Source organism: Bubalus kerabau, chromosome 9, assembly GCF_029407905.1.
Source record: "Bubalus kerabau isolate K-KA32 ecotype Philippines breed swamp buffalo chromosome 9, PCC_UOA_SB_1v2, whole genome shotgun sequence".
Classification (NCBI taxonomy): domain Eukaryota; kingdom Metazoa; phylum Chordata; class Mammalia; order Artiodactyla; family Bovidae; genus Bubalus; species Bubalus kerabau.
In genome coordinates, this window is record NC_073632.1 from 47103414 (window position 1) to 47122711 (window position 19298).

At 40.0% G+C, this 19298-nt stretch overlaps 1 protein-coding gene and 1 non-coding gene across 2 annotated transcripts in view; one reads left to right on the forward strand and one right to left on the reverse strand.

Moving 5' to 3' along the window:
• SLC16A10 (solute carrier family 16 member 10) overlaps window positions 1-19298 on the reverse strand; it is a 116723-nt gene that overhangs the window by 19334 nt on the left and 78091 nt on the right. The window contains exon 3 of the mRNA XM_055535180.1: window positions 16989-17451. Coding sequence (XP_055391155.1) covers window positions 16989-17451 — 463 coding nt within the window. The remainder of the gene's footprint in view (window positions 1-16988; window positions 17452-19298) is intronic.
• Window positions 18267-18339, forward strand: TRNAE-CUC (transfer RNA glutamic acid (anticodon CUC)). The gene has a single exon. It is a non-coding gene; the product is annotated as a tRNA-Glu (tRNA).

Consider the following 19298-nt stretch of genomic DNA (forward strand, 5'->3'; position numbering starts at 1 on the left):
TGGAGGGCAGACCTTTGCCCTGGCAGGACTCTAGGAGGCATGGGCAGTTGGCCCTGTTTGTTTTTTTAAACGGCCAGTCTTTCCATTTCATTGAGATGGGTTTCCATGGTTGCCGGTAATCACACACGGCACTACTAAGACACATAAAAGTCAAGACTGAGAAAAGGGAAGCGTTTCCAGGAACTTATTTAACAGCCACCAAGGGGTAGAAAAAGACGAGTTCTAAAGGAAGGAAGGTAGCTGATGGTTTGGAAATCCCTGATTTGAAAAACATTTTCTAACTCTAAAAATTCTTAAGACCTGATTATTTTTCTCTGTTTTTTTTTTTTTTTCCAAAAATAATTTTCCTTTGATTAAAACAAAGGTCATCCTTGACATAGTATTGTTTAGATGAGATTTGGCAAAATGTTTCAGAGGAATTATCTGTCAAAACCAATCTGGATTTAGAAGCTTCCCTGGTAGCTCAGAGGTTAGAGTGTCTGCCTGCAGTGCAGGAGAGCTGGGTTTGATCCCTGGGTTGGGAAGATCCCCTGGATGAAGGAAATGGCAACTCACTCCAGTATTCTTGCCTGGAAAATCCATGGACAGAGGAGCTTGGTGGGCTATATACTCCATAGGGTAGCAAAGAGTTGGACACAACTGAGTGACTTCACTTTCTTTCAAATGATCCTAAATTATAGAAGTTAAAATGAACTTAATCTTAAAAAATAAATCACTAGGGTTTTTACATAACTTGAAGTTATTAGTGACCCTGACAATATCCATGCCAGATAGTTCTCATATTATCAAAAATTATTCTCATCCTTCTTGAACTATGAAACATGTTTAATCTGTTGGTTGATTTAACTTTTATTCATTCCACCCAAATCCAAATATGATTCTGAACAGCTTTCTTGGAGCCTTGCTCATGGCACACCAAGGTCGCCACTCCCTCAGACCCCTGGCTCCTGGCTAGACTTGATGGACACAGTGGACTGTGAACTGTGGAGCCAGGGCCCATCTCTGAAGGAGGTGGATTGCCTCTTCTCTGGTCGGGATGGCTCGGGAAGGCTCCACTGTGGTCCCCAGCATGCCTGCATGACTGCCTAATGCTTCAGGACAGCACTTTGAAGGTACAAAGCGGTAGCAAGGTCTCCACAGATGCAGACCCCTGGTTGTGGTTAATGCTTTTCTGAGGCATCACTGAGTTTCCATGTTTTCATTTATTTTTTTTTAAGGGAGGAGGTGATACATGCTCTTCTAAACTTACTCTTGGATTCATCTGGTGATAAAATCACCCATCAGCTAAATGTACATGCAGATGGACAGGTGTGGGTTATGGAGTTTCTAGTCAACAGCTGAACTGCGTGAACTTAGAAAAATAGTCCAAAATGAACAAACGCAGCCAGCAAAAGGCTAGTTCAATTAAGGCTGAATTTTTGAAGTTTAAGATAGACTTTGTCTTAAAATAGGAAGGGATAACTTCAGAAAGTATTATTTAAATCACTAGAATTCTGGGTAATTTGATAATGACCCTGGAGCATTATTAGTTCTTACTTAGCTTCTTGATTTTGCCTTTAATTTTAAAGTGATAAAAGACTGATCCTTCCACGAAAATTCTACCTTCTTCTAACCTCTCCTCACTAAGATTCTTTCAGGCTAGTGATGCTGGCTAGAGAACCCTTTTACCAAAAGCCTTCTGGCCTCCTTTCTCCTTCAGTCTTTCTAAGGCACACCACAGAGCTTGTCTTCTTTACTAATATCTAAGAGTTATCTCTTAAATTCTCTCCCTAGGATCACATCACATTTTTTAAAAATTATCTGAATAAAGATCAAAAATCATTAGGATTGGGGAATTCTTTGGCAGCCCAATGGTTACGACTCCATACTTCCACAGCAGTGCACATCAGTCTGATCCCTGGTCAGGGAATTAAGATCCTATATATGCCTCGTGGGATGGCCAAAAAAGAAAAAAAATAGGATTAACCTCAGATCTCCCTTCCACTGCTGCCATTTTCACATACTTCTGAAATTGTCTATCCCAATTTTTTACCCCCTCTTTAAAGAATAAGACTACTTCAGAGTCGGGGTGAGGCGGTGGTGACTAACATTATTTTAGACATGTTCGGTCCTGACTTGTGATTTTAAAGCATTCAGGAAGAAAAGGACCACACCTCTGCAGGATAGATAAGAAAGTAGAAAGCCTGAGTGCTCTGGATTAAGGCAGCGGGCATGACTCTCAGTCTTTTGTAGAGTTAGAAGGCCTAGGCAGAGCAGGTAAAAAAGTCTTTGAAATTGTGAGCTCTGTTCCTTACAGAGTCTAAGATCTTGGACATCACTTCCTTGGTTTCAAGTCGACACTGCACACTGCTTCACTCCCTTGGAGGGATGTTCTGGAAATCTACAGAGGCTATTTTTATCTGATATAGTTGTGCCCAAACACTGCCTTTTTTCCAATTAATTTTTTATTTTAATAATTTTTTTTTATCACATAACATTTACCATTTAAGCCATTTTAAAGTGTATACAGTCAGTGGCATTAAGTACATTCACGTTCTTATGTAACTATCACCACCACCCATCTCCAGAACTTCTTCACTTTCTGAAAATGAAACTCGAAACCCATTAAATAATCTCTCCCCTCTTCCCCCTTCTAAAGTCCCTGGGAGCCCTCACTGTACTTCCATTTCTCTGAATCTGACTCCCCTAGGTGCCTCATCTAAGTTAAATCATACACTTTGTATCTAGTTTATTTCATTTAGCATAATGTCTTCAAGGTTCCTCTGTGTTGTCACATATATCCCAAACATTACCTTTTAAAATACGTATTATTTTATCCAAAAACTACTGTTTATTTCTTTTTATGTTACAAGTGGGGCATTACTGATTTTTTAAAAAATTATGTGTACAGGTAGGTTTTATGACCTAGGAATTTGGTTTCAGGAGAGAAAAGGAGGCGCCAGGTCTGACACACTACTCTAGATGTGTGACAGGGCAGCTGTGAAGGCGAATGCGACACTAACTTAGCACCTCACGAGGAGACGTGGGACGGGGACCCCAGGACCGGGCATCCCGACTCCAGGACTCAGGGCGGCCCTGAAAGCTGGAGACCAGGAGCCAGGAGACACCGGCAGGGAGCTGTGAGAAGTCCCTAGGACAGCTCCCGAGGAGTCAGACATGTAAAAAGAAGCTGTGTGTTCACAGGAGCAAACCCAGGGATACCCGATTTATGTTGAGGTTTTTACCATGCTTCATAAATTAAATAATCAACACATGGGAGCACTTTATATCCTACAGATGTGTGCAGGGGTCACAAGGCTGCGGCAGAATCTGCTAGTCTATGTGGTGGAGATCCACTCAGACATCCCATTCTCCTGGAAGCACATGGTACAAGGTATGAGAGAGGGTATTCCACCTTAGCAGGGCCGACTATATACTGACTACGTACCTCTAGCCACCCATTTCCGTATCTTTAAATTACTCCTCATCGACACTAGTCTAGATAAACATACTTTTACTTCCACCTTGTCACTAATTACACATGTGTGATCAGAGAAAGTCTCAAAACCAATTAACTCCTCTCCACAAGAGTTGAAGAACATAAAGCACAATTAGAACAGAAAAACTGTCAGGAGTAGGGAAATTACTAGACTTCATACTCCAGCAACTCAACCAACCTATAAGCTCAGCCTCAAACTGGTCAAAACGATTTGCGTGCTGGGGGCTGGGATGCAGCAGTGAAGAGGAGGCTCTGTCCCTACCCTTGTCCCGTCTGCCTTACTTGGTTCTTCTTTATCATTTCATGAGGTGTTAGGACCCTCCCCACACAAAATGCCCCAGTATATGTTGTAGATAAATCCACAGTCTTCACCAGCCTTTCCCATACGTACACTGAACACATCATACAGCAGGAGGGCCTAACCAAAACACACTACTGCTGCATTCCAACTTAACGTAAAATCAGATACTCTTCAATGTTTGAGGATTTCTTTCTCCACCATAAATCTTAAATCTTTCAGCTGTATGGGGCCCACATTCTAGGGATAATTTTCATGCCTGAATAAACCATCCATCACTTCTAAAAACTAGTGTTGAATTATTTGTAAATACATATTATTATTTGTAAGTACATATTATTTTTGGCTAATTAAGAACTCCAGGAGTTGGTGATGGACAGGGAGGCCTGGCGTACTGTGATTCATGGGGTCGCAAAGAGTCGGACACGACTGAGCAACTGAACTGAAATATAATTTGGAAGACATGACAAGCTTACTCTACCTTACTAAAAGCAGCAGCTCTGTTTTCATTTATCTGTAAATGATTCATTTCTAGATTTCTTTTGTATTATATATTGTCTTCCTATCATGTTCCTATACTGCTGCTGCTGCTGCTAAGTCACTTCAGTCGTGTCCGACTCTATGTGACCCCATAGACGGCAGCCCACCAGGCTCCCCCGTCCCTGGGATTCTCCAGGCAAGAACACTGGCGTGTGTTGCCATTTCCTTCTCCAATGCATGAAAGTGAAAAGTGAAAGTGAAGTCGCTGAGTCGTGTCCGACTCTTCGCGACCCCATGGACTGCAGCCCACCAGGCTCCTCCGCCCATGGGATTCTCCAGGCAAGAGTACTGGAGTGGGGTGCCATTGTCTTCTCCGGTTCCTATACTAGTGTACTACAATTCAGAAGAAAAAAAATACTCAAAAAACCAGCTAGCTTTTTTTGGATGAAACTGTTCTAAAGATATGGAACTTCACCATTAATGAGTCACAAGTGGCCAGAGAAGTAAAGATCCTTATTCATCTCAAGTAGGAGAATGCTGGTGAATACTGCCTAAGGCACAAAACTGGTAAATGGGCAAATTTTCACTAACCTGAGTAGTCAAATTGCAGCAGATGGTGAGATCTGCAGGGAAATAAATGCAAGGTTAGAAAAGCAAGAAAAGCATAGACACCACTGAAAAAAATCTGAAAAAAGTGGGGATAAAGTGATGGTGAGAGGATATCTACTCACTCATGTAATAACCACAGGAGAACTGAGGACTGCAGTTAGAGGATGTAAGTAGTGAATGAGGTATCTGCAGAAAAAGCAATGCTTGGGTCCTGTGCAAGAATTTTTCATTTCTAACATACAGATTTTAATATAATACATCAGATAAAAATAAGTTGAATGAAAAAATTCATTGACTGTTGGCTGGCCTTAAAGACAGAAACTGGAGAATTTCCACGCCATAGGCTTCCTGCGGGCAACAGGAAGCCATCTCATTTTTCTGTCTTCTAAATACCTACTGCTGCCCTTCACCCAGAGAATGCACCTACCAGCACCTCCTCAAATGGGTTGTCGCTGATTTACAAACTGAGGTCACGTCCCACCGCCACCTTCCATCTCATTTTACTGCCTTCAAAGAAAATATACTATTTGAAAACTACCTTGTTTATTCACGGGGTTACTGTTTACTGAGCTCCCTGAGAATAGAGACTACAGCCCTCCTCAGCACTGCAATCCCACATCTGAAGGCACCCGCAGGTGCCTGGTGAGTATCTATCAGGTATGCACTTGAATCTGCTCAATTTGAATCCGCACAACTGAGTCGTAATTCCTGAGAGGGAATTACACATGCAAGAAAATACAGCAGCGACAAAGGAATAACTCACCCTAACTCTATCCTAGGAACATCCCTGCCACTTACTGTGCAACTCTGCGCAAAAGAAAACCTCTCTTTTGGTCCAGGTTCTTATCTATTAGTAGGAGAGACCAGTATCAATGCTGCTTTCCTCATAAAAGGCTGCTGTGAGAGTTGAATCAGAAAATATATCTGTGAAGTGAATTCCTTCCTATCTTTAGGGAAGTCCACTGGGATGGGAATGAATGAATGAAATGAAATGGAAATAAATGAACAACAAAACATTTCCAGACCACATAATAAGGAAAAAATTTAGCAGGGGTGTGTGTGTGTGTGTGTGTGTGTGTGTGTGTGTGTGTGATCAGCACACAGTAAATTCTGATATTTAAATCAATACACTATACAAAGAAATATTCTTGTTGTCAAGGAAATCTTATAAGCATGCTTTTGAATGAAAAAACAAAACTTACTTAAATTAGAAAATCTTGGTGAAAAATCTTGATTATTTTTTATTCTGCAAAGTACCAAAACATTCTGCATAGCTAATAAATGTCAAAGTAACAATAAAGATAATCAGAATAATAAACCCAAATCAAGAACAAAAAGGAGGGAGGGAGGGAGGTAAGGCAAAAATGAAATTTAACCCCTAGTATTTAAACTTTATTGTTTAGCATCCAGGCTAAAAACAAAATTAAAATGTCAACTCTGCCTCTTTTATCTGGTTATAGTGCCAGAAGACTGAGATAGGGCAACTCTTCAGGTTATATAATCCCAATGGAAATCATTTTTAAAATGTTTCCAAAACTCTGCAATCACCATCCCAGGGCTGAGGACATGTAATGGGCCTCCAGGCCTTTCTCCTGTCAGAACCTTACAAGAAACAGATAAACAAGGCAGGTGAGGTCAGCTCAGCTGCCCAGACCTGGCCCCATATACAGTCACCTCTGGTTTAGATGAATTCTGCTATGAACCCTGCATCCTTGGGGCTCAGCCACTCAATAACTGTAACTTTGAGCTCTAAATATATCCATGAAAGAAAGATGACAAAACCAGTACAATCGCTGCTGGCAACTCTGAATACCTGGACTGTGTCAAAATGGTGAGGTGACCTCCAGACTGGGAAAGGAACCCCATAAACTGATGAGGGTTGTGTTAAATAAGCCAACTTCATTCCTCTAATGATTCAGTTTCCACTACATACACATTTCAGGCTAGGATAAGCTTCCATTCATTTTCCGTGGATATTCTTGCATGTTATGGTGCCAGGTTCTACCATTTTTATAACTATGTGACTTTTGGCAAGCAACTTAACCTTTCTGTGTCTTAACTACTTTACCAGTTTTTTTTTTAAGTACCATTAAATGACCTGTACACTCCATTCAACTCCTAATTTACTATCATACTTTTTTTAAAGGCATTTAAATATTTATATTTTACTTCAAAGCCACGCATTTAAGAAGACCAAGCTCAAGCCTCAAGCTCAAGGCTGCACCAGGCACCAGCCTTACAACCCTGAGCAAGTTGTCTTAATAACCCCAAGTCCAGTTCCTCTCCTGCTAAATGGAATCTGATCCTGCCCATCTTGTAGGGTGGCTCTGAGGCTCCAGCAAGAGATAATACTTGTGGGATAGTCTTAGAAAGTAAATGTTAATAAAAGTGTTGGAAATAAAAATACTATGTTTAAAAGAAACTTAGGAGTTAAAATAAACCCTCGTGTGGCTGTGATGACTGGGCATACAGGATGCTAAACCATGCTCTGAAGATTGAATGCTGCAGTTGTTCTGGCCCTGTTACTCTGACAATAAATCAGTTCAACTTGACATGGATGCAGACACAGCTGGACTACGTAACTGCACATCAGTTGTCCATGTTTGCAATTTTGCCTCCAAACTAACTACAGTTAAATGAGCTTTTCTCCAATTTGTTATGAGGGAATATAAACTTTCTGATGATAAGTGAGTTGCCAAAAGGTAGAGGAGTGAAAAAACTAGATACAGATAATGGGGCTGGAAAGCAAAGGGGAAAAGGGACAGTGGCATCTGGGGGCGGATACGTAAGAGACGGGCACCCCTCAAACTTTCTTTGGATCTAGAGACGCTTCCCTACATCATGAATACGTAAGTTACCTTCTCCCTCGATACTCGGTAATCACTGGAGTTAGTGTCTGTGAGGGCTTTTCCAAAGAAATGTCCCAGAACCTAGAGAGAAGGTTAAACTAGCAGAAGGTACTCTCAATTGATCAGACAATTCTCTCCAACCACCAGAGCCACCTGGGAAATGCAGGGTGAAAGGCAATGTCCAGGTTTACCCTCATACCTTTAAGAGTCTTCAAATTAATATTTTTGTTGTGTTAATTCTCTATCATAACAATTTATTTTCTAGTTGACAGAAAAATCAGGATAGGACCCCTTATCAGCTAAATTTAGGTTCCTCAAACTTGAAAAAATTTTGATATTAATCCGACGAGTTGACGGATAAAGCAAATATCCCTATTACAGTTAAATTTTGAGATTTTTCTAGAGAATATTATATTTTAACAAATAAAACATGAGACAATTAAACACAAAGACCTGGCGAAATTTATAAATTAACAAGACAGAAAAACAGATACAGAGGATAAACTAGTGGTTATCACTGGGGAGAGGAAAGGGGTGAGGGGCAAAACAGGGAATAGGGTATGAAGAGGTACACACTATTATGCTTAAGTAAGCTACAAGGACATATTGTACAGCATGGGGACTAAAGCCAGTATCTTATAACAACTTTAAATATCTTGCAATAAATTTTATTATAGATTTATAAATGAATTTATATAGATTTATAATAAATTTATATAATTTTTTAAATCTATAAAAATATTGAATCACTATGTTGTATACCTGAAACTAATATAATATTGTAAATCAACTATACTTCAATTAAAAAAAAAGAAAAAACATTATAGATATGGTGAGGGGACAAGAGAAGCAACAGTTTCTCCAATGCTTTTAGGGCCTTCTCAGGAAACTTCAGTGTCTTAGGACACTTCACAGGGCTTCCCAAGTGGCACTAGTAGGAAAAAAAAAACCCGCCTGCCAACGCAGGAGACATGAGAGACCCAGGTAGGTTTGATCCCTGGGTTGGGAGGATCCCCTGGAGGAGGGCATGGCAACCCACTCCAGCATTCTTGCCTGGAGAATCACATGGACAGAGGAGCCTGGGGAGCTATGGTCCATAGGGTCGCAAAGAGTTGGACAAGACTGAAGTGACTTAGAACACACACACACAGGACACTTAAAGATCTATCAGGGTCTTCAGAGTTTATATGTAACTCTAAAATTCAAGCAATTTGTTTCTTCGCACTTTCCTATAATAGTACTCTGTTATCAATCAAATACATTTGTATATTTTACTATAGATTTGTACATTTGTCCATTTTTTTCTTCAGCTATGCTTAATGTTTACTGTATAAAACCAAACTGAGCAAGAAACTATGCATATTTCATGTTCCACTTGATTTTCTCATATTCACAACGTCCTAGAGACCAAAAGAGGAGACACAGGGGCTGAGAGAACAGTTCCGTGACACCCTGTCATTCACATCAGCCCATTTGCTCGGAGTCCTCTCCATGGCTGTGCGGCGTGCTCTGAGTGCCTGGATGGTCCAGCCCTGCTTCTGTGCTTAGTTCTGCTAGAACAGAGGGGAAACATGCAAAAGCCAAAGAAAATCCTGGTCCCAGCCCAGTGCGGCTGATGGCAGGCAGCACTCCACCTCTCAGGTGATCCAAAGAGAGAACAGAGAACTCTACGAAAAGAACACGAGACTCAGAGTCTGAGACACACGTTCAAATCCCAGCTCTGAGCAAACTCAGTGCTTGACCCTGACTAAGCATAGCTTATTTAGCAAAGTCGCTTCCTTGGCTCCAAGTATATAATTGTTTATGACATTTGTTACCCTCACCCTTGTGATGGTTATGTGAGATTTTGTGGAGATGCTTGGCACATGACAGATTCTTGACAAATGTCACCTGAATCTCCGTTTGAGGAAGCCACAAAGAGACAAGAACATGTCTGCTGTTCCTATTTACACGGCTCAGCACCCTGAGCTCTACCCTGGGGTGATATTCCTGCTGTGACTACAACGTGGCCAGTGGTAACCTGGCCAGTGAAGTCTAACAGGTGCATTCCAGTACTGAGCCATGGAGCACCTGGCATTAATCAAAGCCATAAAATATCTCCTGAGGTTTTACATGCCCCATTGATTGGCTTGTTTGCCTACAGATTTCATTCTAATTTAAAAACACAACTTGTTTGTTCCCAATTACAATTGGACTTGGTATCCACTGAACTGCCCTGTCAGCAGGCAAATAATGGTGCCTTTAATCATAGTCTCAGATAAGTGGGATATTCGTACCAGATCAGAATTTCTTCTGAGGACAACTACTATCTGCCACAAAACTGACACATCTTATGGAGTTTTTTGAAAATGAGCTAATAAACACAAATTTCAACACACGAGTCAGTCATCTCTCTGATACAGAAACTATGTGGGTCAAAGCTTAAAACCTAAAACTTCACTGCCGTATGTTCTGGAGTCAAAGAACACAAGTGCTGCTTTTCAAGGCAAGTAGTGGTGGAGAGATGTAAAAGCAATAAAAACTAAGTCAGCACTCTCATACTGAGGATGGGACGTTCTATGCCACTGAGACGAGCTGCATCGTTGTTGCCATTTGCAGGCATTCATCAGGCATCTGACTGATGCGGCCCGTGGTCAGTGCTCTGGGCCTGTATCCCCATTCTGTTCTCACTCACACCACCCAGGGCTCCGCAAGATTTTCAGCTGCTATGCAGGAGAGCAGACACCAACTGTCTAGTTTTCCTTGTTAATGGGGATGGCCATTCCATCCCTCCACACACTCACAACAGTGACAGAGACACACAAATTTCTTCCATTTATAAATTTTCAATTTCAACATGTATATATGGCTATAGGTCAAAAGCAAAACGCATCAACTCTTTTCTCCATCAACAGATGGCATTAGTGGTACTTTTAAGTCTGAGGTCTGCTGAGTTTGAGCTTATTGATTAACTGTGGAGTGGGTATGAATACCATCATGTCCTATAGGTATAACATGTGAAACATCATTTTAGTATCATAGCAGAGAATTTTAAAGATCAAAATGAAGAGAAGTTGAACAGTGCTTATATAGTGTCACTTTTGATTAATCCATAAGACATTTAGTCATTCAACAAATATTTGAGCACCCACTGCTATGTTAGGCACTGTGCTAGGTGCTCGGGTTCATTCACTGAACAAGGCATAGAAGGACTCTTGGTTGGCCTTGACATTTACATTCTAGCAGAGGTATACACACAGAGAACAAACAATCACCATCACAATTAAGTTATATAACACATTAGAAGGTATGACAAAGAAATAACAGTGTGAGACAGTCTGGGAGTGTGTGGAGGGGAAATGGATGAAGGGAGTTTTAACCAGGTGGTCAGGGCAAGCCTCCTTAAAAGGTGAACAGGAAAGACGGCGGAGTGGTGAGAGCAGAGTGTGTGAGGGGATGGGCCAGATGAGATGGAGACAGGAGGGGACAGGCCACGGAGGACTCTGAGTGAAGGGAAGTTAGGCGCTCAAAATAGCCTGGAGTTAAAACTCTCCTCCGGGTCCTCCCCACCATTCTCTACAAAACAAAGAACTCTCTCACCCGAAGAAAAAAATGGACATTAAGATTGATTACGCCCGGCTGGTCCCAGCCTCTGGCCGATCTCCAGAATTCCTTGCCCCAGCCGTTTAAGACATAACTAATCTGAACAACCTTGGAGAAGAACAGGCCCCCTTAAGACAGTAGATTTCCACATATATGCTTATATATACTTAACTCTTTTCTTGGGTTAGTGCAGCAACTCACTAATCTGACTGCTGCCCCTCCTTGCCTCATTAAAAGTGATTTGTTCTTGTAAAGTGCCAGTCTCGTTCTTTCTCCGAACCTCGCTTTCTCTAATTTCCTTACCCTACATTGAGAGCCACCAGAAGGACATTAGTTTTTACTCTCAGAGCAATGGGGAGCCACTAAAAAATTCTGAGAGACTTATGTTGAAAGAACACCTGTGGTTTCTGAGTACAGACTTCAGCAGGGCAAGGAAGGAGGTGGGGAGATCAGATAGGAGTCTATTACATAGTGATCCAGGCTAGGGGTGATGCTGGCCCAGTCAGAGGTATAGTAATGATGATGTTGAGAAGTGGACAGATTCTAAATATATCTTGAAAGGAGAACCACCAAGATTTCTGGTCTGGATCAGGAGTATGGTGTGAAAGAAAGAGGCGCCAAGGATGCCTCCAAGGTTTGGGGCCTGATGGAATTGCCATTTCCTGAGATAAGGAACGCTGAGGGCAGAACAGGTTTGGAGGACAGGGGATAACCTTCAGGGCTCTTCATGTTAAATCTGAAACATCCAGCAGTCCTCCAAGTGGAGATATTAAGTAAGCAGTTGGCTATAAAAGTTTGGTAAAGAATTCAATAAAGGGGTTTAGACTAAATTAATATAAATTTTGAGCCACTGGCATATACATGATATCTGAACTCAGGAAATTAGATGAAATCATCATTTGGAATTAATACAGGAAAAGATCAAGAGGCAAGTCCCTTGATATTCAGAGTCAGGGTGAAAAAGAAGGAACCAGAAGAAACTATTAATAAGAGGAATGATGGAGAGGTAGGAGGAAAACTAAAAGCATGTTTCTGGAAGCTAGTGAAGAAAACCTGAAGAAGAAGAAGCCATAAAAACTTAATCCAAGTGACCTACAAGGGATTAATCTCAAAAATATACAAACAGCTCATGCAGCTCAAATAAAAAAAGCAAATAACCCAATCTAAAAACGGGCAGAAGATCCAGACATTTCTCCAAAGAAATATTAATATACAAATGGCCAAGAGGCACACGAAAAATGCTCAACATCATTAATTATTAGAGAAATGCAGACCAAGACTATAATGACGTGTCACATCACACCAGTCAGAATGGCCATTATTAAAAAGCTACAAACAATAAATGCTGGAGAGGGTGTGTGGAAAAGGGAACCCTCTGGCACTGTTTGTGGGAATGTAAATTTGTACAGCCACTATGGAGAACAGTATGGAGGCTCCTTAAGAAACTAAAATAGAATTACCATATGATCCAGCAATCCCACTCCTGGGCATGTAACCAGAGAAAAACATCCTCCAAAAGGATACTGCACCTCAATGTTCTTAGCAGCATTGTTTACAATAGCCAGGACATGGAAGCAACCCCAATGTCCATCGACAGAGGAGTGGATAAAGAAGATGTGGGACTTACATACAATGGAATATTACTTAGTCATCAAAAAGAATGAAATAATGCCACTGGCAGCAACATGGATGGACCTAGAGTGTCATGATGACTGAAGTAAGTCAGACAAAGAAAGACAAATATGATGTCACAGAATCTAAAGAAAATTACACAAATAAACTTATTTACAAACAAAAACGGACTCACAGACTTAAAGAATGAACTTACAGTTACCAGAGAGGAAACACAGAAAACACAGCAGGGAAGGGGTAGCAAGGGAGTGGGGGACTGACATGCACACACTGCTATAATTAAAATGGACAACCAATGAGGACCTGCTAACTAGCAACACGGAACTCTGCTCAATGTCATTGGCGGCTGGGTGGGAGAGGAGCTTGGGGGAGAATAGATACAGTGTATGTATGGCTGAGTCCCTTTGCTGTTCACCTGAAACCACTGTAACGTGGTTAATCGGCCATACTCCAAGACAAAATAAAAAGTTAAAAAAAAAATAAAAAACAAGACAAAATGGATAACCAACAATGACACAGGGACCTCTGCTCAATATTATGTAACAATCTAAATATTATGTAACAATCTAAAATTAGATGGGAAAAGAATTTGAAAAAGAATAGATACATATATAACTGAACCACTTTGCTGTACACCGAAAAAACCAACACAACATTGATAATCAACTATACTCCAATACAAAATAAAAAGTTAAAAAAAAAACCTTAACCTAGAAAACAGAACAAAACAACTCTCAGGAAAAAAAAAGGGCAATTCAGAAAAACTAAAGCAGCTGTTAATGGGAATGGTTATTTGGAAAGTTATAGCTCATCAAAATTAATATATAAGATTTGTACCCTTACTCTATTTCTTTAATTTTCTATCTATGAGATATGGGATGTTTACTACACTTGTTATGATATTCATTTCAAGATGTATACGATTCAAATGATCATGCTGTATACCTTAAACTTAAAACATGCTGTAGGACAATCATCTCTCAATAAAACTAGAAGAAAAAAGATTCATACCCTCACAATAGAGATTACAACTGGGAAGGCTTAAAAGAAATCATTTGACCCCTTCCAGGAAGCAACATGATTCTTCATTTTTAAAAGTCAACCACTAAAAGAAAACTTTCAACCTTGCTCTGAGAGTAGGAATGCCACAAAGCATACATATTTTCTCTCAAATCATCACACACAGTCTAACAAGCAAGTGACCTTAGAATTTTTAACATAACCATGAAAGCACTCACTGCATTTCTGAATCCTTCAAAGGAGACCTAGATAGAGAAATTAGTTCCCTAATTAAAGACGTAGTTTTAACAGCAAAGCTCATGATTAAGGACCAATTCCAATCCTATGAAGCTTTTACTAACCACTTTTCCAAAAAGATACCATCTTTCTCCTTTGACTCGTCCACTAAAACCAGACAATTCACCATCATGTCATCTTAAATGTGAGTAACTCTCATTTTTATACCAGAACTGGAGAGATGCTTTAAATACATTTTTTTTTGTCATCCTTACAACAAGGATTTATCCCTATTTTATAGATGTTGAAACTGATGGTTAGAGTCTGTTACCTAAGGTTACCCAAGTATAAAGGGACAAAACTAGCATCTGTTTTACTAACTATGCAATACTGCCTCTTGCTGAAAGTATTACACTAATAATTACCAGCCACTGTGTCTTGTGACCCTGGACAAGTTTTTATACCTCTCAGTGCCTCATTCATGAAATAAGGATGATACACTACAGGTGCTGCACTGGGGTGAAGATTATATAAGGTAATTATGTAAAATTCCTTTATAAACTATAATGGTCGATGTTACTACTCAGAGTAGATTTTATGCTCCTTCAGCACAGGTTCTTATGCCTTACAGGCATTTTCCCTTCAACATTCAACATGAATTGAACACCATCTTACCAGTCCTTGGAAAGATTTCAGACACCTTATCCCCCCTCTAAGGAGGGAGGTGGTATCCCACTGCATGAAGTCTGGATTGAGTATCGAATATCCCTAATCCTGACCTTAAACTACAACACAGTGACAAACTCAGCATGCTCATCAAACAGGAGATTTAAACCACCTGCCCGGCATGTAACTAGTATTTCCTCTCCACCACGGCTTTAGTGCCGTAAGAGTTCGAAAGGGAGAAAAAATCCCAATTGAAAAAGTATCACATTTTGTAAGAAAACATGCCTGGAAGGAGGGAGAGCAGAATAAGGCCTGGTTTGTTATCTGAGTTAACAGAGACCTTGTTGTTCTGTGTACCATCTGATTTACAGCTTCCTGCTGACAGTAGTAACTATAACACTGTCTCACTCACTACTCTTTATGAAATTTCATCTACTTTAAGAAAAAGACCAATAACATATTTATGGAAGTTCTTAGGGAACACTCGCTCCCCCTTCAATACAATGGAGGTTTCCAGTGGTGTATCTGGGGACGGGAGCTGGTGTGCCCCAGAGGAAGACCGTGCCAGGTGTGTTCTCCAGGTAAACACAACAGGAGGGAACCAGCCCCTGCTCTGCCATGATTCTGGGGAAGCTGCTCAAAATCTTTGTTAATGATGGATCTGCTTTCCAGCCTGTAAATCATGAGCTAATATTATTTTTTCTGCCTACCTCACAAGTTTACTGTGAAGGTCAAATGAAATAATATATGTAAATTAATTTACAAATTACATTACTAGAAATTACCAGAAATAACTAGATAATCAACTACCACTTGTCCTTTGGTAAATGTCAGGTACTAGTGACTTAGCAGCAGCAGCAGCAAAGTTGAGATATTGATTTCTCTAAGGGTTTTCACGTTGTGATAACAAACAGAATTTTTTTTAAAAAATCTACTCATCCTTGAAAAGGACACGACAGATGTTTTCTTAGTTTCTTAGCCACAGACTTCATATGTGATAGGCGTGACATACCACGTCATTTTACCTAGTAACTCAGTCTCTGCAAAATGCCTCATGGTTCAGAGTCCTAAAAGCTAGTCCTCTCCTTGTCTCCCCATTGATCATCCCAGCTGCCTCCTTAAAACCTCTGGCAAAAAGAGAATAGGAGAATTAAGAATTCAAATTGTCTTAGATCCACAAAGGATTGATGATGTCATTTACTAGCTGACCCCTTGACCCCAGTAATTCTCTGAACTACACTGCCAAATTGCGCCAGAATTTTAACTAAAGAAAATTGCACAAGCGTCCAAAAGTAGACTGAAAGCTAGAAAAACTCCAAATCACACAGTATACACATAAAAGAAAAACTTATCCTAGTACCATTTTTGTTTATCATTTATCAACTATGTTGAACTATAAATACATTTTCAGTCATAACAACAAGAATAAAGGAAGAAACATAATAATAAGCACTTTTGAGCAAATTTTGCCAGGGGCAAATACTTTAGACACTGCTTACTCTTATTATAAAGAGGTTGAAATTTGCCTTTGCAATATAAATAAGCAATATAAAGTGCTCGGGCACGTGAAATCCTGATTTCCTATGAAACCCTTGCTCTCGTTATTTGGAACTTGTTAACTTGCTAACATTTCTCAAATAATCCTCCAAATGGAATTCCCATTTTTTCAGAAGTATCTCACAAGTAGACAAAGTGCTTCTTTGTGTCAAAGTCACTGGCTTTTACTATTTACCTAATTTTTTCACCTTTTTGTTGAAAAATAATTTATTGGTGTTGACAAAATCATTGCACCATCTTTGTCCCTGATTATGATTAATAAGCCATTTGAACAAAAAGGGACCTGTCAACTTTTTTGTATAGATGACATTTGTTCCAACAGTTTAGTGTTCTTAAAAAAAAAAAAACAAAGTTGGTTTTATTTGTGTAGGTTTGGTGACCTGTTAAATACCAAAGCATACCATGAAACATATTCTCTATGTAATGATCGGATGACTGTGCTGGCCTTGTCTTAGGAAACCCTGACTTTCAAGAGTCCCTGAATTACAACCAGGAAAACATTTAAGGCCAACTTCAATCTGAGCTCTCTTGCTCTTCTGAGAAGCTTTTCTGTATGAAATAATAATACCCGTTACCAGCAAAGCCAGAGCGGCGTACTCACCAAGTGAACATAAGGCACAAAGTACCCAAAAAGTGCAAGTGGTATTCCAACGGCCCACACTGCGTATGCTGTCACCTTGAAGATGGCAAAATTGAAAATTTTTTTTGGAGGACTGAACTTTCTCCTGGAAAAGAGGGAGAGTCTGTTGCCTCCTTTGGTTGTACCGTCTTTATCTTTGGCACTGGAAGCAAAAGGTCGGTAAGTGAAGCCAGCCAGAAAGAGGACAAACACGAAGATGCAGAGGACCCTGAGGGTGTGGAAGAGGCCCACGCTGTCAGTCAGAACCCTCAAAAGGAAAGGCAGCAAAATTGTGAAGATGCTGCTGCCAGCGGTGACGATGCCGTTCACCAGTCCAAGGCGCTTCTTGAAATAGTGTCCCAAAATGACCAAGGAAGGCTGGTAGGCGAAGGAGCAGCCACAGGCAAATATGATCCCGTAGGTCAGGTACAGAGGCTCAATGGAGCTGTGCGAAGATGAAAAAGACGTAGAGCAGCTTTCATTATTTTCATCATGTGCTTGGAAGAATAAAGCCTTATGGTCAAAGGGGGTTTCAGTTAATCAACATATTTTCTACAAATAAAAATTAACCAAAAAGAGGTTAAAATCTTGATAAGAATACAACATTACAATATTTTAATTTCATCTGAACAGATAATAAAAAATGCCTTAATATGTGAAAAATGATCAATAAGGTCCTCAGTGATTTGATCCCTCCTCCTCTTTCTATTGACTTTCAGGCGAACCACGCAGCACTGGGTAAAAACTGTGATGCTCTCCAACTCAGAAATAAACAGCGCTGCCAGAAGGGCCCCAGTGACACTGACAATGATTAAACTACCTGAGAAACACCTGGTCTCAACAAAAGCTTTTAAAAAGGAGAACTGAACTATGAAAACTCTTTTCCTTAATGGAATTTTCCCAGGGACTTATTAATCAGCAATCTACTCAAAGAGCAGGCCACGTTTGATATTTTCTCCCCAGGCTTACGCGAGGAGCGTTTGCACGGACAGGCAGTTGTGTGTCTGCTGCGTTTTGCTGGCCTAAGGGCTGCAGAGCAACCTTCGCCCTGCGCTGCACTGTTCTCAGTGTTGTGCAAGATAATGAGAAATCATATTCTGATCGCAGGACTGCTAAATGAAGTGCGTTCACTACTGATCCCAGTCTGTAAGCTTTAGGGCCAGGCAAGACTCAGCAAAAATAATCAAAGGTTAAGAATTCTATATTTAACCAAATAACTTAATTACACACATCTGATGAAAGTAAAGGAACATAGGGAATTCCCTGGCAGTCCAGTGGTTAGGACTCAGCACTCTCACTGCCAAGAGCCTGGGTTCGATCCCCGGTCAGGGAACTAAGATCCCACAAGCTGCACAGTGCAACAACAACAAAAAAAGAAAATGAACAAAAGAAAAGAGAGGGCTGAAGCAAGAAGAGGCTGCAAAGTGGAGGAAATTTTTTAAAAAAGAAAGTAAAGGAACACAGCATTACATTCTTTGAAACAATTAAGGAATAAAAGAATGCTGAAGTGTTTTTTCTTTTGAAAATTCAGAAGGCTGTGTATCAGTAGTAAAGGCAAGCTCTTTATTAGAAACTAAGATAGATAAAGTTGGTTAATAATTAAATTTTGAACAATAATTGTAGCCTAGCAATATGCTGAGATAATCACAAGGAACTCTAGAATCTGATAAAATTAAGGCAGGCTTGCAGTCCTCTCACTCTGAGATGCCCCTTCCCCGTCTATTAATCTACGTAAAAACCATCTTCAAATCAGGTTCAAGAGCCAGTCCCTAATTCTCCCAAATTAATCTTACCTAACTCTGATCACTCTTTACTAAAACCTCACTCTTATTCAATAAACATATTTAACAGCTACTATGTTCCAGATACTTGGTGAAAAAAATATTTTAAGTGTGGTTATGCCCTACGTCTAGTCTGCTTAGTGAAACAAGACACCTACCTGAAATAACAAGAATGTAAAACAAAATATAAATGATATTTCACTCATTCTGCATCAGTCTTTTCACATTAAGTATTTTTCCAGATAACTGCAACAAATTTCTTAAGGTGCCAATTTACTTTTATTTAACAATTTTAAAGGAAAAATCTAAATACATTTTTCTCTGCCTTCTTCAAAGTGTATGTTAAAAATAGTATTGACAGCACAGTATTGTCATAAACAATGACAATATCTATAGTTACACTACATTATTGTAAAGCTGTCAGTTGAAAACCAGAGAGCCATGAATATAAATCGAGACATTCTTTTGCACACCATTTAAATACGGAGTGCTGGGTAACAGTAGCCTTGAG